The sequence below is a fragment of the Spermophilus citellus genome (assembly GCF_964194105.1).
Source record: "Spermophilus citellus genome assembly, chromosome: 17".
Lineage (NCBI taxonomy): Eukaryota > Metazoa > Chordata > Mammalia > Rodentia > Sciuridae > Spermophilus > Spermophilus citellus.
Genome location: NC_138199.1, coordinates 72,768,749 through 72,791,448, shown reverse-complemented (window position 1 = coordinate 72,791,448; position 22,700 = coordinate 72,768,749). Strand labels below are relative to the sequence as shown.

The window sequence follows — 22,700 nt, the reverse complement described above, 5'->3', positions numbered from 1 at the left end:
TAGGCCTTCTGTTAATGCTTGCCCCCTGCGTCATTAGATTGGTCCAAGATCAGATCCAAAAAATCTCTAATCAAACTATAAACCAGCTTTTGTTACAGGAATACCAATCCATCACCAAAAATTGGGACACCAGGGACAGCATTCCACCACCACCCAACCTCCATCATCCTTCCAATGACATCCTGCACCCCTAATGAAGGATTCAAATGCCAACCCTTCCCAGCAGGAAGCAGTTACAGAATATTGACCTACATCCCTGTTCCCTAAGGAGCCAAATAAAAACAAAAAAGGAGGGAATATAAGGTCCTTGCTCAGCATCTGGAGGCCCATCTTAAGTGACAGCCACCATTTTAAGGAAAAAGTTTCACTTTCTTGCCTAAGGGCTTTTCTGAGAAAGTCTTACCACTCCCTCATACCAACCCAACCCTTAACCACCCCGAATTAGGACCTGCTTGGCTCTGATTCCTGAGCCTCTCCCATAAAAGTCCCAGAACTCAAAAGCCTATTTTGCCTCTCTCCTATAGAGAGAGGGTCTTTGTCAGCTATGAAAAATAAACACTTATGTGTATCTCTGCCTGGTCTCTTTCCCTTCATTTCTAAGTTGCCTAGGGCCTCAATAAATAGCTGAGGCTGGTCTTGAATTTTTGATTCTCCTGTCTTCAGTCGCTGTAATTACAGGTGTGCACTACTATGTCCAGCAGAATCAGAGACTTTGCCCTTTTTTGTATCCCCACTGCCATAGGACTTACACAGTGATAGTTTTAATGTATTTACTCATTCTTTGAGCATTTACAATGGACAAAAGTTTAGCATTGGGAAACTACAGGCACATTCAGTAACCCCAATTAATTGATTATGACCCAAGCAGAATTTCAAGGAGGAAATGATGAGAAAGGAGGCTAGAGTGGTTGGTCTACATTAATTCTCAAAGGGCTTTGTAGATCTTACATGAATTTTGGAGTTTATCATGTAAGGCAGAGGATTGCCACAGAACCAGAGAGGACTTCAAGAACTTCTTCTTTTTTATTTTAGAATGGTCTGTGGTTTTCAAACTTTAGTATGCTTAACAATCTCCAGAGAGACACAGAGGAGACCACATGATGTGGGCAGAGACCGGAGTGATGAAGCCAACAAGTTAAGAAGGACTGGAACCATCCAAAGTTGGAGGTTACAGGAAGCACAGTGCTGCTAATACCTTGATTTCTTTCTTTCTTTCTTTCTTTCTGGAAGCACAGTGCTGCTAATGCCTTGATTTCTTTCTTTTTTTTGTGTGTGTGTGTGTGTGTGTGGTGCTGGGGATTGAACCTAGGGCCTTGTGCATGTGAGGCAAGCACTCTACCAACTGAGCTATATCTCCAGCCCTAATACTTTGATTTCAGACTTCTGGCCTCTGAAACTGAGAGAATAATTTTTTGTTGTTGTTGTTTTAAGCTTAAAAAATCATCAGAGAAGCTTGTTAAACAGCATATTTCAGGACCACTCTGCAAAGGACCCTAAGATTCTTATTTAAACCAACACTGTAAGTGATTATGACTCATTTAAATACCATGGGAGTCAAACAAAACAGGACAGTTAAAAAACAACAACAACAACAAAAAACCAAAAACAAGAATACCACTTAGAAGGGCAATGCAGTAGCTCTGAGGAGAGGGTCCCTGGACCAGATGGAATTAGATTTCCCTGGCATCTCTGATCAATCTGCCTGCCTTGGCTTGTCTCACATCTAGATATCTAGGTCTTTCCTCCTCTTCCTTCCCAAGTAGAAAGGGCCCATTACATCCAACTTCACTCAAAGGCAATGGCTAAAAGGAAGTAGACAGATTTGGTAGATATTTAGAAGATGGACTAGTAAAGAATTAGAAGTTGATTGGATGGGGAGTGTATGGAAGGAAAGGAGGGAGATAAGAATGGCCCTGGGGCTTCTGGTGTGGAGAAGCTGTTGTAATGGTTTATGCAATTAAGTATAAGGCTACGGGTCTGGAAGAGGATAGGTCCCTGAAGTAAAATGAGTTTTAGTTGATATCTACTGAGTTTGAGTTTGTCTGAGCTCTCCAAGTGTAGATGTTCATAGTATGAAGCTTAAAGAAAGATCTGGCCTACAAATACAGTTCTACCCACTTCCATATGAGAATCATTAGGAAATAGATGGTAATGGAAGTGGGTAGAACTGTCTCAGGAGAGAGAATACAATAAGAGCAAAGGAGTTAGAACAAAACTCAAGAACAGTCAAGGGAAGGGTTGAGGAACAAAACAAAACAAAACAAAACAAAACAAAAACCAATCACAAGGAGTGCTAAAGGACAGGCCAGAGGTGAGAGGAAAACCTACTTCCTGCAAAGTTTCTAGGAATTCAAGAAAAGGGATGACAAATGGGACGCATGATGGATTTGGCTAAGGCGATTTTTGGTGGCGCTGGGTGGGTGGGGCACAGTACCACATTTCAGAGGACTGAGGAGTGAGTGGGAGGTGACGGGGTTGGAGACATGGGTCTTTTTTCAAGCTGTGTGACCAAGAAAGAAGACGGCTAGGGTGGAAACCTAACAGAATCGAATTGTCCCCGCTCCCCCGGGGGGGAACTGAGAGAATAAACACAGGACTCAGAAGCAGAGGGTGGACTGTGAGGCTGTGGACCGCAGCACCTCGGCCATGGCCGTGGGGTCACTGGGCCGTCGGGGGAAGCGCTTGGTGTGGGAGCTTCGTATTGGTGTGCTCCTGATGGAGCCTTTCCTCTTGGAGCTGGAAGGCTGGCCTGGAGCAAGGAGGTCCTTGGAACGATAAGCGAGTCCCCGTCGAGGGCTCCTAGCAGCGCGGAAGCGGTCGTCGCAGTGAAGGCGAGAGCAGGTGGCAGCCTGTTGAGGGTGAAGCTTTAACCTTTAGGGATGGGGCTGGCGGGTAGGACGTGTGATGCTCCCCCAAGCCAGCGAGGGCTGCGCCTGGCTCACGTGACAAGAATATGTCTCTGAGAAGCCTCACGCTGGGCTTGATTTAGGCTCCCCCTTTCACGTCTAGTAGGGCCGCCTTCTCCGGCCCAAGGCTCACGTCGAAGGCCTCGAGCCTCTCCCGTCCTCGCCGAGGACCAGCTGGAAGCCATTTTGATTATGCTCCACCACAGAAGGAGGACAATACAGCCCCGCCCAGAGCCAGGCGCGCCCCCGCGGCAGCCCGGGTGCGCGTGTCCGCGCCTCTTCCCGCCGGCCTGGCGGGCGCCTGGCCCAGGCGGCGGCAGCGCGGGGCGGGGGATGGGGGTGGTTATGTAAGCGTTGCGCGCTCCCGCGAGGCTACAACCAATAGGAGGTCCCGGCGGCTCGTGCTCGCGCACGCAGGGTGGGGGGAGGGAGCGCACGACGTGCGCGCGCCCTCTCCCTCGTCCAGCGCTGCCGCCTCCTTCTTCTGCCGCTCCTAGAGCTGCTTGTGTGCTCGTTCGGTGCGGACCTGGTACCTCTTTTGTGAAGCGGCAGCTGAGGAGACTCCGGCGCTCGCCATGGCCGACGAAAAGCCCAAGGTGAGCTTGGCGCCGGCCCCTCGCTTCGTCGGGGGACCCGGGGACGCCGGCGCCTGGGGGCCGGCCGAGCCCGCCGCGGCTCCTAGCGCCTCCCGGGCCCCCCACAGGGCCGGCCGCGGCTCAGGCCCGGGCGCTCCGCGCCATTTTCCTCCCTCCCTCTCTTCCTCCCTCCCGCGCCGGAGGAGGCCCGTCGCCCTCCCCCGCCCCCCGGGGCCTCCGCGCGCGCGCGGCGCGAGGCGGGCGGCGGATCGCGAGCGCCCGCGAGCCCCATCCCCGCGCGGGCTGCTCGGCCGGCCGCCTGCTCGTGAGGAGGACGTTGGGCGCGCGGTGCCCAGCCTCCGCGGACCCCGCGACCGTGCGGTGCTGCCCGCCGGTGGCGAGACTCCCCGGCCTTCGACTGCCGCACTTGGGGTGGGGGGCGGCGGGCGCGCGGGACCCTTGCCCAGGGCCGCGGCGGCCGGCGGGGCTGGGGAGAATCAATGGACCGCGGCCGCGCCGGGAGCCGGATGCCGGCGGCCGGGGGTTCCCGGGGAGAGGCTCCCACCTCCGTGGCCTCGGAGCCCGAGGGGGAGGGGCGTCGGCCCTGCCGGGTGCCAGCTGCCCCCGAGGCGCAGGGGCCATGTGGCTCTGCGAAGTTGGAGGCCGAGGTCCGAGTGGAGCTTAACTTCGGAGCGGAGCGCGGCTTGGAGGCACGGGAGACTTCCCTGGAGGACCAGGGACGCGCATCTCCAGGCCACAGGGGACCTGCCACTTGGGGTGGTTTGACACGCTCCCCTCCCTCGGCACTGCTTTCTGGAGTGACTTAGGGGCTACAGAATTCTTTCCACACTTGGTTTTGGTGAACTTGGGGTCGGGTCGACATCTATACAGAAGATTCGGAAGAAACCTGTATGTTTGACCCGTGACAACGAAGGGGAGGGGAGGAAAAGCGCTCCTGACTAAAAATAAACAAAATGATGCTTCTGATCCCCACGGTTACTCGTGGCTCTGAGCTAGTACCGAGGCTCGGGAGAGACCGGAGGATTTACCTCACTGGAGTTTTTTAACGTGGAGGTTGGAATTGGATTTAAGTTATTAAGTCGAGTTTGGTAACTTTTTAACAAGAGAAGCGAGTTGAGTTTTGAATTGCAATTTCCCTCCTTGCACTGTTTCAGCAATTGTACTTAAAGCACTTTGTGAAGAGAAAGGACACTTTTTATTTTTATTTTTATCTTTTTTGGGGGGGTCGGGAGAGATTTTGGCAGTGACAGAAGATGTGCCATTTTAGACAGTTCAGCCTGAAGAGAACGTTGTAATAAATTGAGTGGGACCCATATTTTAAAATGTATTGTTGTCATTGATAGCATTTCATGTAGGTTTTTCTGCTACAGCTATCTAATACTGATGCTGCAGAATTTGTAGTATTTCAGATTAATTTGGGGGTCTAAAAATAGCTGTATGCTGCTTGATCATACTGAATAAGAAACCTGTTGATTTTTTTTTTTTTTAAAGCAACTTGCACTGCTGCTGCTGCTACTGTTTTTCACATTTTCCAAATACTACTTTATTTTTCTTTCAACAGGAAGGAGTCAAGACTGAGAACAACGATCATATTAACTTGAAGGTGGCGGGGCAGGATGGTTCTGTGGTGCAGTTTAAGATTAAGAGGCATACACCACTTAGTAAACTAATGAAAGCATATTGTGAACGACAGGTGAGGAATTGATATGTGTACTTACCCTAAATGCACTTATTTTGAAAAAAGTTTCTAGAGACTATTATAGAGAGTAGACTGGCATATTATTACTATGACTACATATATATATATATATATATATATATATATTTTTTTTTTTATTGTCATATCAGTTTTTGATTATTGATTATTCATGAAAACCCTTAAGATGCTTTGGTTAGTATTATGATTCTAATATTAAACCAGAAATAAATCAAATTATATTCACTTGGCTAGTTCCCAAGGGTGTGTGATTTTACTTTAATAAGAAAATGAGTGAACTTGGAAAAATTTTTTCTCTGGTTCTCTTTTTTAAAATTTATTTATTTTTTTTGTTGGAACCTTTTGAATATTTTAACCACTTTAGAAATAAAGTTAAATGTGGTTATAAGGACAAAGCATTAATCTCTACCACTTACATTCCTAACCCTAGAGGTCAGAAAAATTATAATCCTGCTGAGCCAAGCATAAATTTTGCTATAGGGGCATTTGCATTTTATTTAGAAAAAACAGTATGTAGATACCATGAAAAAGAAGTAGTAGTACTTTGAATGCTGGGAAGTCAATATAAGCTTTTACTAAGATAAAGAAGATTCCTTTTGGGAGCTTGAGTCTATAATAAGACAAAGACAAGTTTAAAGTGGTTTTTGTGGATGGGGTATTGGGGATTAAACTCAGGGCACTTGACCATAGAGCCACATCCCCAGCCCTGTTTTGTATTTTATCTAGAGACAGGGTCTCCCTGAGTTGCTTAGCACCTAGGGCTTGCTGAGGCTGGCTTTGAACTCATGATCATCCTACCTCAACTGCCTGAACCACTGGGATTACAGGTGTGCACCACCGCACCCAGCTTAAAGGTGGCTTTTGCAAGTTTAACCAAAACACTGAATCATAGATTGGTTCATTCAACCTGGCAGCTTTTTTTTTGTCTTCCTAAATGTAAAAAAGGTGGGAAAAACAACGACGACAAAAATGCCAAGCTCCCAAATAGAGTTTGAGCTGATGCTTGACATCTATGACACCTAAGGACATTTGAAGTCACAAATGTTTTGAGTTTTTTTTAGAGAGAGATAATTTTTTAATATTTTTCAGTTTTCGGTGGACACAACATCTTTATTTTATTTTATGTGGTGCTGAGGATTGAACCTAGCGCCCTGCACATGCCAGGCAAGTGCGCTACTGCTTGAGCCACATCCCCAGCCCGTTTTTTTTTCCACAGCTTTAATTTATATATATATTTTATTTTAATGTGAAAGGAGAATGATGTGCTCATTGTTTTTTTTTTTTTTTTTTTTTTTTTTTTTTTTAAGTACTGGGAGTTGAACCCAGGGGTGCTTTGCCACTGAACCACATCCCCAACCCTTTTTTATTTTTATTTTTTATGTTGACACAGGGTCTCACCAAGTTGTTTAGAACTGTGCTAAATTGCCAATACTAGCCTTAAACTTATGATCCTCCTGTATCGGCCTCCCAAGTCACTAGGATTATAGGCCTGAGCCACCCCATATCTGTTTCTGTGTTCATAATTTTGCTTTTTGGGGGTGGGTACTGGAGATTGGATTCAAGGATTCTCTACCATTGAACTACATCCACATTATTTTTTACTTTGAGATGGTCTCATTAAATTGCCAAGGCTGACCTTGAATTTGCCATTTTTCTGCCTCATCCTCTAAAGTTGCTGGGATTACATACTTGTGCCACCCTTCCTACTTTTTGCTCATACTTTATTTTCATATACAAATTTAACCTAGGAGCGCTTTTTATCACTGAGCTACATCCTCAGTCTTTGTTTTTGGAGACAAGGTATTGCTAAGTTGCTGAGGTGAGCCTCAAACTTGTCATTCTCCTATCTCAACTTCCTGAGTTGTCAGGATTACAGGTGTATAGCACCAGGCCCAGAATAAATTTGAAATTTTTTTGGGGGTGGGGTGGGTATAGGATCTTATTGGGGGGCACTCAATCACTTAGCCACATCACTTAGCCACATCCCCAGCTCTGTTTTGTATTTTATTCAGAGACAGGGTCTCACTGAATTACTTAGCACCTCACTCTTGCTGAGGCTGGCTTTGAGCTCCTCAGCCTCCTGAACCACTGGCATTACAGGCATGTGCCACTGTACTAGCTACATTTGCAATTCTTTTCAAAGATATTTAATGTTCTCATTTGAAGAATTTTGGTAAAATCCCTCCCAAGTTATTAAGCATAAAGTTTGTGTGTGTGTGTGTGTGTGTGTGTGTGTGTGTGTGGTGGTGGTTGTATTGAGGATGTACAACTAAGCTTTCCCACAGTCCAAACATGTACTTACTGTGCTAAAATATTTATGCACTGGCATCTTCTGTATTTGAATACTACTCCCCTCAAAATATGGGGAAATTTTAAAGGATGATAGCAAAACCTTATGCAAAGGGGATAAGTACAAATATAAAATACTTTTAGAAAGTAAAGGGTTCAATGGTGCCAGCCTGTAATCCCAGTGACTATGGAGGCTGAGGCAGGAGGATTGAAAGTTTGAGGCCAGCTTTGCAGTTGATTGACACTGTCTCAATAAAAATAAAAGGCTGGAATTGTAGCTCAGTGCTAGAGTGCAACTGAGTTCAATCCCTGGTACTGCAAGAAAAAAAAAAGAAAAATAGGCTTTTATTTGGCTGTTGGTGAAAATATGGTCTTCATATATTTTCTGTAATTATTACAAAATTTTAGTTTTGTTTTTGGGGGGTGGGTAACTGGGGATTGGACTCAGGGGCAGTTGGCCACCAAGCCTCGTCTCCAGCCCTGTTTTGTATTTTATTTAGAGAGGGCCTCACTGAATTGCTTAGTGCCTTGCTAAGTTGTTGAGGCTGGCTTGAGTTTGTGATCCTCCTGCCTAAGCCTCCTGAGCAGCTGGGATTACTGGCATGTGCCATCATACCAAGCTTAGTAATTGTATCTTGATGTATCATAATGTCTGATGAGTGTGATTTGGAAAACTGCTTGTTTGGGGCAAGAAGGTTTACCTTTTGCGGGGTTGAGGTTGTAGCTGAGTGGTAAAGTGCTTGCCTCGTATGTGTGAGGCACTGGGTTCAATCCTCATCACTACATAAAAATAAATAAAGATACCATGTGTTCATCTACAACTAAATTAAAAAAAAAAAGTTTACCTTTTGCCAGGTTCAGTGGTGTGTGCCTATAGTCCCAGTGAGGGAGGAAGATCAAGTTCAAGGATTACAGGTGTGCCAAATTTTAGGTTTTAAATTGTCATTGTTTAATACTTTTTTTAAAAAGATTTTTTTAAAGGTGGACACAATATCTTTATTTATCTTATTTATTTTTTATGTGGTGCTGAAGATCGAACCCAGTATCTCACAAGTGCGAGGCAAGCACTTTACAGCTGAGCTGAAACCCCAGCCCCATCATTGTTTAATACTTTAGAGAGTGAAATTGAAAGAATTTTTATGAAGACTATCCATCACCCAGTTCAGCAATTAATGTTTTATTAAATTATTGTTTTTATTCATCTGCTATTTACTAAATTCCTGCAAGGTAGTAGGGGCATCAAACTTAGTGCCAGAAACAAAAAACATAGCACATCCTCTATATTTCAGATTGTTCTTACAGAAGATTATTCTAAGACCAAGACTTAATTAGGTCAGTCCAAAATTTTGTGTTTTCCTGCTTTTAAAATCAAATTTAGCCTATTACAATTTTAGCCTATTTTCCTTGAATTTTTCTGGTTATTGGGTCCTAAGACTAAGATTGGGTTACATTTGATTAAACTTATTACAGTCACTCGTTGACTTGCAGTAGAGAAGACAGAAACACTGGTTGTCCATTAAAAAATAGGCACGGTGGCACATGACTATAATCCCAGTGATTCTGGAGGCTGAGACAGGAGGATTGCAAGTAGGCCAGCCTCAACAATTTAGTGAGACCCCCCAGCAACTTAGTTAGACCCTGTCTCAAACAAAAAAAAAAAAGGAAGAAAAAGAAAAGAAAAAATCTGGGGATTGGCTTATTGATAAAGCCTCCCTGAGTTAAGATCTGATCCAGAAAGAGCTCTGAAAGATATTTATTCCTATTTTCTCTTAAGTTGGGAATGACCTCTTTAGGTTTGATTTTTTTTTTTTTCCCCCCAACTTGTGACTGAATCTAGGGGGACTTAACCATTGAGCTACTACATCCCTAGCTCCCTAGCCCTTCATTTTTTTTTTTCTTTTAAAATTTTTAATTTTGCTTATTTATTTTTGGGCATCAAGAATTGAACTCAGGGGCAGTGATGCACTGAGTCACAATCCCAGTCCTATTTTTGTATTTTATTTTGAGATAGGGTCTCACTGAGCTGCTTAGGGCCTTGCTAATTTGCTGAGGCTGGCTTTGAACTCACAATCCTGTCTCAATCTCCTGAGCCACTGGGATTAAGGTGTGCACCACTGTGCCCTGCTTTACCTCTTGAGTTTTGAGCAAGATGATCCCTGTTTGTTTTTCAAAAGAAATAAAATTTTTAAGTTATTGTATATTATATACATATATATATATATATATATATATATATATATATATATATATTTCTTTTGTTTGGTGCTGGTGCATGAAGAGCAAACACCAACTGAACTATATCCCCAATCTAGTTATTAGAGCTTTATAGTTACACATAGTGGTTTGGTTCATTCTGGCAAACTCATGTGTGCATGGAATTTGATTTCGGTTCATAATCCCCTTTTTCTCTTCCCCCTTTCCCTCTGCTCCCTCATTCTACATCCTTTACTGGACTTTCTTTTGGTTGTCTATATTTAACTGGTTCTTTTTATTCATGCATAAAGGTGAAATTCCCTGTGGTACATCTATATATGCGTATAGCATGATTTTTTTAAGAATTCATTCTACATTGACTCCCCTTACCCAACCCTCCACTGTGCCTCTTGATCTCCTTCTACATTACCAATTTCCCTTTATGCTTTCCTATCCTTCTCTCCCCCTTTCCTTTATTTTTTTAAAATTACTATATTCTTCTGTGGCACTGGGAATGCAACTTGGGTGTCCCACACATGGGGCAAGTGCTTTATTACTGAACCACATCCTTAGTCCCCCTCTTCTGTTATTTTAGCTTCCACATTGAGAGAAAAACATTCAACCTTTGAGTTTCTGTGTATTTCTTTGTTTTTACTTGTAGATGGACATAATACCTTTATTATTTTATTATTTATTTTTATCTGGTGTCAAGGATCAAAGCCAGCCCCTCCAAGTGCCAGGCAAGCTCTGGCTTATGTCACTTAGCATGATATTCTCCATTTCCATCCATTTACCAGCAAATGACATGATTTTATAATTTATGGCTGAGTAGAACTCTTTGTGCATGCGCGTATCTCAGTTTCTTAATCCATTCAACCTGTGTTGATTCCATAATTCACCTATTGTGAATTTAGTTTCCCTTGTCTAAGGAAGAGTTTAAAATGTCACATAATTGATCTGATTGCCTGCTTCTTAAGAGTAGGTACAGGCTATCAAAAGACTTTATCTAGTCCAATTTGCAAAGCTAAAGTTTTTTGGCAGTTGTGAATTACTAATCAAGGATTTGTGTGTGTGTTACTGCTGATTGAACCCAGGGGCACTCTACTATTAAGCTATATTCCCAGTTTTCTTCTTTTTCTTTCTTTCTTTCTTTTTTTTTTTTTAAGAGAGAGAGAGGAAGAGGAGAGAGAGAATTTTTTTTTTTTTTTAAAGAGAGAGTGAGAGAGGAGAGAGAGAGAGAATTTTCAATATTTATTTTTTAGTTCTTGGCGGACACAACATCTTTGTTGGTATGCGGTGCTGAAGATCGAACCTGGGCCGCACGCATGCCAGGCGAGCGCGCCACCGCTTGAGCCACATCCCCAGCCCAAGAATTTTTTTTTAATATTTATTTTTCAGTTTTCGGTGGACACAACATCTTTTTTTTTTTTTTTTAAAGAGTGAGAGGAGAGAGAGAGAGAGAATTTTTTAATATTTATTTTTTTTAGTTCTCGGCAGACACAACATCTTTGTTGGTATGTGGTGCTGAGGATCGAACCCGGGCCGCACGCATCCCAGACGAGCGCGCTACCGCTTGAGCCACATCCCCAGCCCCTAAAACATCTTTATTTTTATGTGGTGCTGAGATTCGAACCCAGCACCCCGCTCATGCTTGAGCCACATCCCCAGCCCTTCCAGTTCTTTTCATTTTTAATTTCCAGTCTGGATCTTGCTTTGCTGCTGAAGGTGGCCTTGAATTTGTAATCCTCCTAGTCTCCTACCTCAGCTTCCGGAGTCCTTGGGATTATAGGCATGTGCCACGTCTCCCAGCTCTGACTGAGGATTTTTTACTAGGGCACATCAAATTTATATATATATATATAAAATTTATTACTGGGAATTGAACTCTGGGCACTCAACTACTGAGCCACATCCCCAGCCCTATTTTGTATTTTAGTTATAGGTAGGGTCTCACTGAATTGCTAAGCACCTCACTATTGCTGAGGCTGGCTTTGAACTCGATCCTCCTTTCCTCAGACCCTGGAATTACAGACGCTTGGCCTGTATTTATGTTTTAATGGGTGCTAAGGATCGAACCCAGTGCCTGGTGCATGCAAGGTGAGCACTGTACCACTAAGCTACAACCCCAGCCAGCCTCAGCAACTTAGATCCTGTTTCAAACTAAAAACCAGGCTGGGGGTGTGGCTTAGTGGTGAAGTGCCCCAGGTTTAATCCCTGGTACCTACGAATCTTGGACTCATCCTTGATGTTGCTGTCATAATTTATAAACTCTGCAGCAATTTCTGTTCTTTTATGTATGCTGTATAATATTGTAGCCAGAAGCCACATGTCACTATTGACCATTTGGAATATGGCTAGTATTGAGATGTGCTTTAAAATGTAAAATGTACAAGAGCTAGTGTTGTGGCTTAGCGAGAGAGCTCGCCTAGCATGTGTGAGCCCTGGGTTCCATCCTCAGCACCAATATAAATAAATAAAGGTATTGTGCCCAACTGCAACTAAAAAATATTTTTTTAAAAATGTAAAATATACAATGTGAAATTTTGAGGACTTGGTATTAAAAAGGAAAATCTTAATTTTTAAATGTTGATTGATGTTAGAATAAGTTTTTTTTTTTTTTTTGTACTGAGGATTGATAAGTGCAATCTGTCACTCACTGTGCTATGCCCCCAGCCCTTTTTATTATTTGAATCCAGGGTTTGATCGCTGAGCAACATCCCCAGCCTTTTTTTAAGACAGAGAGAGACAGACAGAGAGAGAGAGAGAATTTTAATATTTATATTTTAGTTTTTGGCGGACACAACATCTTTGTTTGTATGTGGTGCTGAGGATCGAACCCGGGCCGCACGCATGTCAGGCGAGCGCGCTACCGCTTGAGCCACATCCCCAGCCCCTTTTTTTTTTTTTTTTTGGACACAGGGTTTTGCTACGTGCTTAGGACTTACTAAGTTGCTGAGGCTGGCCTGGAACCTGCAGTCCTCCTGCCTCAACTTCCCAAGTGGCTGAGATTGCATGTGTGCCCTGCTGAACCCAGGGCTTCAACCTCCTGAGTAGCTAGGATTACAGGATTGTGCCATTGCACCCATGTAGCTAACATTTTTATGGATAGATGAGGTAGATGGTCACATGGCTTACAGCCATTTTATTTTTGTTTTTATCCATTACTTCCGAAGAGCTTTAATTGTCTCCACTAAAATGTAAGCTCTTTGATGGTGCAGTTATCAAACCCAGGGCCTCAGTCATGCTAAGCAAACACTCTACCACTGAGCCTCATTTCAAGCCCAATAGGGACTTCTTTCTCTAAACCAGTACTTTATATGTAGAACAAGCTCAAACAATGCTTGTAAAATGGTAGAGTACATTCAAACTAATAAGTTTAGACCCTACCTCTAAATAAATTACAAATAATTTTTTTATTTGTAATAAACATATGATTGACATCCACTGTCAATCATATGTTTCAGCTGAGAAAGCATGCTGTTTCATTCTAGTATGGTTTTGTTTTGATTTTATCTTGGAGCGTCTCGTGGTTTCAGAAAACACAGAATCACCAATTTATTCCAGTTTATTTTTGTGAAATTGAAAATAAATAAAGAAATTGAAACTCTCAGGTCATAGCTAATTCAGGGATGATATATATATATATATTTGTAGTTGGACACAATACCTTTATTTTTATGTGGTGCTGAGGATCAAACCCAGAAATCCAGTGCCTCACACATGCTAGGCAAGCACTCTACCCCTGAGCTGCAAATCCCAGCCTCAGTTTGCAGTATCTTAAAGGCACATCTTCTTTAGATTTAGAACTTTTTTGAGGAGGAAAAGCAGGAGTTAAATTATCTGAGAAAGCTATTATGGTAGATCAATGACTACAAGTAACTTAATATTTCATGTTGGGTCTTTCAAAATTCCCAGTTTAGCCATTGTATGGTGGTGCTTGCCATAATCTCACCTACTCAGGAGGTTGATATAGGAGGTTCACAGGTTCAAGGCCAGCCTCAGCAAATTAGTGAGACCTTAGATAAAAAGGTCTGAGGATATAGTGCAGTGCTAAAATGCCCCTTCACTTATTTTATTTATTTATTTGTAGTTGTAGATGGACAGAATACTTTCATTTTGTCTGTTTATTTTTATGTGGTGCTGAGGATTGAGCTAAGTGCCTCATGAATGCCATGCAAGTGTTCTGCCACTGGGCTACAGCCCCAGCCCTCTGTGTACATTTTTTAATGCTCTAAAATAAGGGGGTCCCCACACGGTGGCACATTCCTGTAATCCCAGCAGCTGGGGAAGCTGAGGCAGGAACATTGCGAGTTCAAAGCCAGCCTCAGCAAAATCGAGGTGCTAATGCAACTCAGTGCTAAGACCCTACCTCTAAATAAATTACAAAATAGGACTGGTTGATGTGGCTCAGTGGTTGAAACAAGAATCCCAGAATACAGAAGGTGCTTAGTATTTTATTGAAGCAAGGAGTTTCTTTAATGGAATATTATTTGTAGATACAAAATACTGGGGCTGGGGATGTGGCTCAAGCGGTAGCGTGCTCGCCTGGCATGCGTGCGTCCCGGGTTCAGTCCTCAGCACCACATACAAACAAAAATGTTGAGTCCACCAAAAACTAAAAAATAAATGTTAAAATTCTCAAAAAAAAAAAAAAATACTGAGCAGTTGATGGCTTGGCATTGAATCCTTCCTTTTTAAAATTTGTTTTTATTTTTCAATTCTTCAATTGCAAATTTGTTTTTTTTTTTTTTTAATTTTTTTTAGTTGTAGATGGACACGATTTCTTTCTTTATTTTTTATGTGGTGCTTGTGAGATGAGTACTCTACCACTGAGCTACAGCCCCAGCCCATAAATTTGTCATTTTGAGGGGTTGGGGATGTGGCTCAAGCGGTAGCGCGCTCGCCTGGAGTGCGTGCGACCCGGGTTCGATCCTCAGCACCACATACCAACAAAGATGTTGTGTCCGCCGAGAACTAAAAAATAAATATTAAAAATTCTCTCTCTCTCTCTCTCTCTTCCCTCTCTCACTCTCTCTTTAAAAAAAAAATTTGTCATTTTGAATACTTGACTAAGATTTTAAAGGAAATCATTATGATCTTCCTATTTATGGATATATTTAAGCACAGGTTCAGTGACTCCTTGTTAAAGGGGAATGCAGATGTTATGCAAATGTTTTATTACTTTGTTTCAATATTTTGAATACTTCCTTTTAATTCTTTGAAGTATCAATTTATATTTAAGGGTGTTTATGTAACAAATTTGTAATAAGTTTAAAATTGAACATGATACAGGAGTGACTAAGTTAATTTATCTCCAGCCTGCCTCTAAAGATACTTTATTTTCTTGTTGTCATTTGGCTGTCATTGCCAACAGCTTTGCTGCTTTTCCCTTCCCCCCATTCTTGCCACTTTATCAGGTAAGTAATGCTTCTCAAATGAAACACTGGAATTAGGTTTTTTTGTATGGTTTGGTTTTGGTACCTGGGATTGAAGCCAGGGGCATTTAACCACTGAACCACATCCCCTAGCCCTTTTTTATGTCAGGATCACACCGAGTTGCCAGAGCCTCACGAAAATTGTTGAGGCTGGCTTTGAACTCAAGATCCTTCTGCCTCAGTGTCTGGAGCCATTGGGACTACAGGTGTGTGCCCCTGTGTCTACTTTGGAATCAGTTTTGTAGAAGGGGCTATATATCTTGAAGCTAAACTCAATTGAGGGGGTGCGTACCAGAGGTTGAACCCAGAAGTGCTTGACCACTAATCACATCCCTATTCCTTATTATTATTTTTTCAACACCTTTATTTCACTTATTTATTTTTTTATGTGGCGTTGAGGATCAAACCCAGGGTCTCACATGTGCGAGGCAAGCACTCTACCACTGAGCCACAACCCCAGCCCCTATTATTTTTTTAATATTTTTTTTTTTTAGTTTTAGTTGGACACAGTACCTTTATTTATTTTTATGTGGTGCTGAGGCTCGAACGTGCTAGGTGAGTGCTATACCACTGAGCCACAACCCAGCCCCCCAAGTTTTTTTTTTTAATTTTACTGGGGATTGAACCCAGAGCCCTGTGTGTATGAGGCAAGCACTCTACCAATTGAGCTATAGCCCCAGCCCCACCACCTTTTTTTTTTTTTTTTTGGTCTCCTCAGTTTTGTTTGAGATAGGGTCTTTTTTAGACAGGGCTTTGCACTGAGTAGCTAGCCTTGCTTTTGCTGAGGCTGGCTTTGAATCTGCGATCCTCATGTATCAGCCTCCCAAGCCGCTATGATTACAGGTGTGCACCAACACGTCCAGCTGGGGGACTTTTTCTCAAGGGTGCTTCACCACTGAGCTGTATTCCCAGCCCTTTTTATTTTTTGAGACAGGGTCTCACTAAGTTGCTGGAGCTGATCTTGGATTTATAATCCTTGTTTTAGTCACTGAGTTTCCAGGATTACCAAAAACAGGTGTGTGCCACTGCACCTGGCTTCCCACCTCAATTTATTCTTTTCAAAAAAATCAAACATGCTGCATTTTAAAGAAAGTAAGAATCATCTCACATCTTTTTACCCACATAAAAATGTTAACTTATTGATGGTTATTTATTAGATATCTCTTTTAATATTCATGGCTAAATATTTAAATATGTGTATAGTTTTATCTAAATGGATTTTTTTCTTTACATGCTGCTTATTGCTTTTAAACTCTTGTTCAGGGTTTGTCGATGAGGCAGATCAGATTCCGATTTGACGGGCAGCCAATTAATGAAACAGACACACCTGCACAGGTAAAGTCTCTGTTATTTAGAAAAATTGTGCTTTTTTAAACAGGTTTGTGTATCAATTTGCAAACTTTTTGACTTGGAGAGTAATTGTTGTCTCCAAGGGACATTAGAAAGGGAAAAATTGGACTAGATTGAGGAAATGCCAATGTGGTTTTTAATTACCCAGTTACCACTTAGTAAAGGGTTATTTAATTACTTAATAAATCCCATTTTTCCCTTGTTGTCAGCATTATTTGGAAAAAATAATTAAAACCATTGTCTCTTTCTTCAGAATATAAGTTTCATTTGTTTTTGTTGTTGTAGCCCTTGATCATATCCAGGGTTCTCCACAGGTAATTGGTTGGCTATTGATCCTGCCCACTTAAATTCCTCATGCTGAAGTGAATTTGTTTTCATCTATTCTCTTAGCTGCAAAGTCTCCTGATACCTTAGTTTGACAGGAAGAACTCTTGATAATAAGAGATTTTTCAAACACTTTGTAAGAAAGGTGATGATCTCTGATCCTTAATCTTTTTTACATATCAGTTTGTTCTGTGACTTGTATGGGATTGGTTGGTCTATCTCCTATGGCAGAACACTTTGTTTCTATTTACCATTTCAATTTAAGACTTTAGTCCTGGAAACAAATAATTAACTTGCTAGCAGAAATTTAAATTGCATCATTTATACTTTTGAATTTCAATTTTGTTGCCAGTGTAAGAAAGATAAGTGTGGCATTAATGAAGTAGCACATCCAGATGTGGTTTTGTTGATGATCTTCAAAAAATTGACATCTGAGTTCTCTAGGGGAGAATATTTTGAAGAAATTTCCATTGGTGAGTCTCCATAAAACAATTGCATAGTGTAGCCGCTAGGAGGTGCTATAGTCTCTATAAATGACGGCCCTTTTTTGGAAGGCTTTTACAATTTTAGTAAAAAATGTAACAATTCAAGCTGGGCACAAGCCTGTAATCCCAGCGTGGAGGCAGGAGGATCACAAGTTCAAAGCCAGCCTCAGCAATTTATTGAGGTGCTAAGCAACTCAGCAAGACTGTCTAATAAAATACAGAATAGGGGCTAGGGATGTGGCTCAGTGGTGGAATGCCTCTGAGTTCAATCCCTGATTCCCCCCCCCCCCCAAAGAAAAGTGACATTTCAGTATGAAAAGGTAAGCCTTAATTAAAGAGCCTTTGATCTTAAGGTGGGCTTCGTGGTGTATATCTGTAATCCCAGCAGTTTTGAGAGGTGGAGGTGGGAGGATTGCAAGTTCAAGGTCAGCTTCTGAAATTTTGCAAAACCATGTCTCAAAGATATAAATGTCTGGGGATGTGGCTAAGTGGTAAAGTCACAGATTTCAGTCCCCAGTACAGGATTGGTGGTAGGGGAGAAAAACTCCCCGTGAGGGATTATAAAATGTTTAAGTACAGCTTGGAATTATTTTGGTTCATTTTAGAACTCTCACAGTTTTTCTCAAATTACATAAAAAGTTCTATTTAAGAACACAAATGATTAGTATGTGCCCCTCATTCTGCTAAATGGTTATGGTTTACTTTCTTGGACTCATTTTTAATTGTTATAACTGAGTGATATTTTATAGAAGTGGGAAATGAGAGTCATGGATTTATTTTATTTAGGTACTGGGTGTGAGCAATATATCCACAGGTGGTTTTTTTTTTTTTTTGGAGACAGGTTTGTTTAAATTGTTAAGCCTGTCCTTGCTTGAATTTGTGAACTTTCTACCTCCTGCCTCTGCTTCCCCAATACAATCCTTGGGATTATAGGCAAGTAGCCACCACACCCAACTAGAAGAACTAGCGTTAAGAATATTTTAATATTTAATATTACCTCTACTTTTAGTCTATTTGTATCTACTTAGAACGAGCTTCCTTTCTTGTCTTAAGGTATCCAAGGGAACTATTTTATTTTAAAAAAATCACTATTTAGCTGAGTGCTGTGGTGTTTTCCTGTAATCCCAGAAAGTCCTAAGGCTGAGGCAGGAGGGTCACAAGTTCTGGGCCAACCTGAACAATTTAGTGAGACCCTGCCTCAAAAATTTAAAAAAAGGGCTGGGGAGGTAGAGCACCCCTGGTTTCAGTCCCCAGTTCTGAGGGGCAGGGTGATCAGTTTTTAGAAGGAATGGTTTAAAAGTTAATTAATTTGCAGCATAGTAAACAATTAAAAAGCTGATTGACTTTACAGTGTTTCAATATGTGCTAAGACCTTCCTATCACCATGGTTGTTTTACAGATAGTGTGTGGATAGTAAATCTTTAACTAAATTTTTGAATATAATTTGGAATTTTAAATTGTTTTTTTCTATATAAATAAACTTGCATGATAAAGCAATTCAGAACTCCTATTGCCTATTATCTACACTCATTTTTATAAACTCATAAAAACAATCTAATCATACTATAAGCTATTAATTTGCTTAGTTTTTAAATTTTATTTTTAGCCTTATCTTTGGGATATAAATGTATCATGTTTTATTTCCTTGAGTTTCTATTGACAAGTTATTCCCCATCTTTTTCTGATCTAAATATTGCAGTAAGGTCCAGTGGACATATCTAGCTTTTTAACTTAAAAAACAAGATTTCTGTGACATTCATTTAAAAAGAAGGCCAAGTGAAAAATTACTTAAATCAAATTTGATGCCTGATTAATCCATGACATCTAAATTAATCAGTGGTCTTAAATTTGTTTTTCTGTTTTATACTAGTTGGAAATGGAGGATGAAGATACAATTGATGTGTTCCAGCAGCAGACAGGAGGTGTCTACTAAAAAGGGAACCTGCTACTTTACTCCAGAACTCTGTTCTTACAGACCAAGAATACATTCTCAATTAGAAAACTGCAATTTGGTTCCACCACATCCTGACTACTACAGTATAGTTTTCTTTATTCTTTCATTTTCCCCTTCCCCATTCCTTTATTGTACATAAAGTAACTGGTGTATGTGCACAAGCATATTGCATTTTTTTTTTTAAACTAAATGGCCAATGATATGTTTTGATTGACATCAAATGGAGATGGGATGGGGAAAAATACTGGTTCTGTGAAAATATCCCCTTTCTCCATTAGTGGCATGCTCATTCAGCTCTTATCTTTATATTCCAGTAAGTTATTTTGCTCTCACTGTTTTAACAAAAAACAAAAAAACAACAAAAAAAAAACCTGAACAACATAAAAATCCTTGCATACCTTGTTCGATTGGAGAATTTTAATGTTTTTCATTTATCATTGTAAAACCAAGGACAATTTTATAACTTTTTTGTACGTAGCTGTTACATGTAGGGCAATCTGTCTTTAAGTAGGGGTAAATTACTCTTAAAAAAGATTCCTAGATAGTTTTCCCTTCAAGTCAAGCGTCTTGTTGTTTAAATAAACTTCTTGTTTAAAATGAGCTGTTTTCTTTATTCTGAAGAGTATTAATAAAAAGTTGAAGCCTAGAATAAAACATGATTTGAATGGGCCTGCTGGAAGTAACATTTCAGGAGAAGAAATGAAATTATTAAGCATTTCTGAGCGAATCATATAAACAAGGAGTAGCAAAGTTGTATAAATGACTGGCATCTTCAAAAAAGCTTGGTACTTCTGTAATCCCAGCATCTCAGGTGCCTGAGGTAGGAGAATCTCAAATTCAAACTAGCCTCAACAATTTAGCAAGGCCCTTAGTAATTTAGTGAGACATTGTCTCAAAAAAAAAGGGTTAGATGTGGCTCGTGTTTAAGCCTCTGGCAGCCTCTGCTACCAAAAACAAAACAAAAAAGGAAGATAAAGCTTTGTTAAGTCCAGTTCCAATAATGCAACATACTAGCAAATTATTTGGGTCATAATGTTATGGCATTCAGTAAGAATATTCTCTTTTGTAACCACTACCCAAGGCAGAATAGGGCAGTTCCTGTATTAAAAGATTCTGATTTTGCTTTCTCAGCTAGTCACCTCATAGTTTGAGTAAAATATCCTTAACCTAACACAGTTTTTGTTCCTCATTTATAGATGTTGAAGGATAGAAAATGTCTACATTTCTACTCTTAGAGCTTAAATACTTCAAGACACTATAGTTTTTAAAATATATGGAGAAAAATTATAGCTTTATAAATGGCTTGTCCAGTTTTATCCTTTTCCTTGGGGTGAGGGTACTGAGGATTGAACCCAGGGGTGCTTAACCACTTAGCCCACATCTCCAGCTCTTTTTATGTTTTATGTTGAGACAAGGTCTTACTAAGTTGCTTCAGATTCACTAAATTGCTGCTCCTGAACTTTTGATCCTCCTGCCTTAGAGAGGAATCTTGGTAAATTGTTCAGGTTGGCCCAGAAATTGGCAGTCTCCCTACCCTTACTTAGCCTTCAGAGTCCCTGGGATTATAGGCACGCTCCACCACATTCCCTGAAGGGTTTTTGTCACATAGTCATAACTGGGACTTGGGCTGGGTGTGGTAGTGCACCATTATATTCCAGCTACTCTAGAGGCTGAGACAGAAGGATTGCAAATGGGAAGGCAGAGTGGTCGATTTAGCAAGACCCTGTCTCAAAAATATTTGAGCCAGGCATGGTGGTACACCTCTATAATCCCATTGACTTGGGAGGTTGAAGATCACAAGTTCAAAACCAGTGTCTGCAATTTGTCAAAGCTTAAGCAATTTGTTGAGACCATGTCAAAAGAAAAATGGGCTGGGGCCAATCCCTGGTATTGCGTAAAAATAAAAAAGCAAACCTAGAATTTTGAGATTGTGTTTCCTGATGCCCCTCTCGTTTTCCCCAGTGACTATTCATATGACCTTTTTTGGTCAATTCTCCAAGTGCTATCATGTAATACTTCACTTAATTCACTCTACTGTGTTTCAGTGTGGTGTTTACATTCCCATTTATGTAGTTGATGACCCTCCCCAGAGACAGGAGGGATTCAGTAGGTTTTTTAGCTTTGTATATGTATGAGTCTGCAATCAAGTGAATTTCAGTTTCTTTTCTGTGTAGTGGTATCTGCCTGTTTTTCCAAAATTTATACTATAAAATGGGAAACTTGGACAAGAATTCTCAGTATGAAAACTCTAGCATGGTTGAACACATCTATATATGATCTCAGCTACTGGTGGGTAGGACAAGAGGGTCGCAACTTCCAGGTCAACCTGGGCAACTCCGAAAGACTGGGTCCCCAGAAATATTGGAGTTATAATAGCTTAGTGGTAGAGGCTTGCCTGGGTTCCATACCCTGTGTTGAAAAAAAAGTTCTTGGTATGAAGAAATCAGATAAGGATAGTTCTCTTTACTTGATACTCTAGAATACTATTTTTTTTCTTTTTTTTTTTTTAAAGAGTGAGAGAGGAGAGAGAGAGAATTTTTAATATTTATTTTTTAGTTCTTGGCGGACACAACATCTTTTTTGGTATGTGGTGCTGAGGATCGAACCCGGGCCGCACACGCCGGGTGAGCGCGCTACCGCTTGAGCCACATCCCCAGCCCTCTAGAATACTATTAAATATTGGAATTTGTGGTGTCCTTAAAATTAGATGACTGGGCATAGTGGTACATCACATGTAGTTGCAGTGACTTATGAGAACCAGGCAGAGGGATCTCGAAATTCCAAGTCACCTTGGCAATTTAATTAGATCCTGTTTCAAAAAATAAAAAGGGCTGGAGAGTGGTACAGTGCTCCTGGGTTCAGTTGCCACCAGTTCTGCAAAGAAAAGGAATTAAAAGTTGGTTTTTTTCCTTTTGCATGGGTCTTTTTTTTTTTTTTTTTTTTGAACATTTTTAGTTGTAGACGGACTCAGTACCTTCATTTTATTTATTTTTATGTGGTGCTGAGGATCAAGCCCACTGCTTCACCCATGCCAGGTAAGTGTTCTATCACTGACCTAAAACCCTAGCCTCTTGCATGAGTAAAGTTTATATTTTATGGTGCTTGGTATAGAACCCAGGGCCTTGCACATGGGAGGCAAGCTTCTACCACTGACCTTTAACTACTGCCCTTTTTATTTTTTTTAAGATAACGCTTAGTTTTTTGGTTTTTAACAATTATTAGTTGTTGAGGGACCTTTACTTATATGTGGTGCTGAAAATCTAACTTAGTACCTAATACACGCTAGGCAAGGGCTCTACCACTGAGCCACAATTCCAGCCCCAATTGCTGCCCTTTGTTAAATTATATATCGAGACTGGATCAGCTTGGTGATCTTGTCTGCCTCCCAAATGGGATTACAGGTTTTTGCCACAGGGCACATCTGGAAACGTCACAAATTTGTTTTATGCAG

General features: G+C 41.1%; 1 protein-coding gene across 2 annotated transcripts; it reads left to right on the top strand.

The window, feature by feature from the left end:
* Positions 1-2,299: 2,299 nt before the first annotated feature.
* On the top strand, positions 2,300-21,169 carry SUMO2 (small ubiquitin like modifier 2). 2 transcript variants are annotated; one of them, XM_081271715.1, is made up of 4 exons: positions 2,300-3,502; positions 5,064-5,195; positions 16,400-16,471; positions 19,166-21,169. In XM_081271715.1, exons 1-4 carry the CDS (start codon positions 3,482-3,484, stop codon positions 19,226-19,228), a joined length of 288 nt encoding a protein of 95 aa, XP_081127841.1. In that variant the 5' UTR covers positions 2,300-3,481; the 3' UTR covers positions 19,229-21,169. The 2 variants fall into 2 exon arrangements, with proteins under 2 accessions (XP_081127841.1, XP_081127842.1); XM_081271716.1 differs by lacking the exon at positions 16,400-16,471 and having other exon boundaries at positions 2,308-3,502.
* Positions 21,170-22,700: the final 1,531 nt, after the last annotated feature.

Excerpts from the sequence above, each read along its gene's own strand:
- SUMO2 (XM_081271715.1), top strand. The coding sequence starts at position 3,482 with ATGGCCGACGAAAAGCCCAAG. Across the intron at positions 5,196-16,399 it reads AAGCATATTGTGAACGACAG|GGTTTGTCGATGAGGCAGAT; the intron begins GTGAGGAATTGA and ends ACTCTTGTTCAG. Across the intron at positions 16,472-19,165 it reads AAACAGACACACCTGCACAG|TTGGAAATGGAGGATGAAGA; the intron begins GTAAAGTCTCTG and ends GTTTTATACTAG.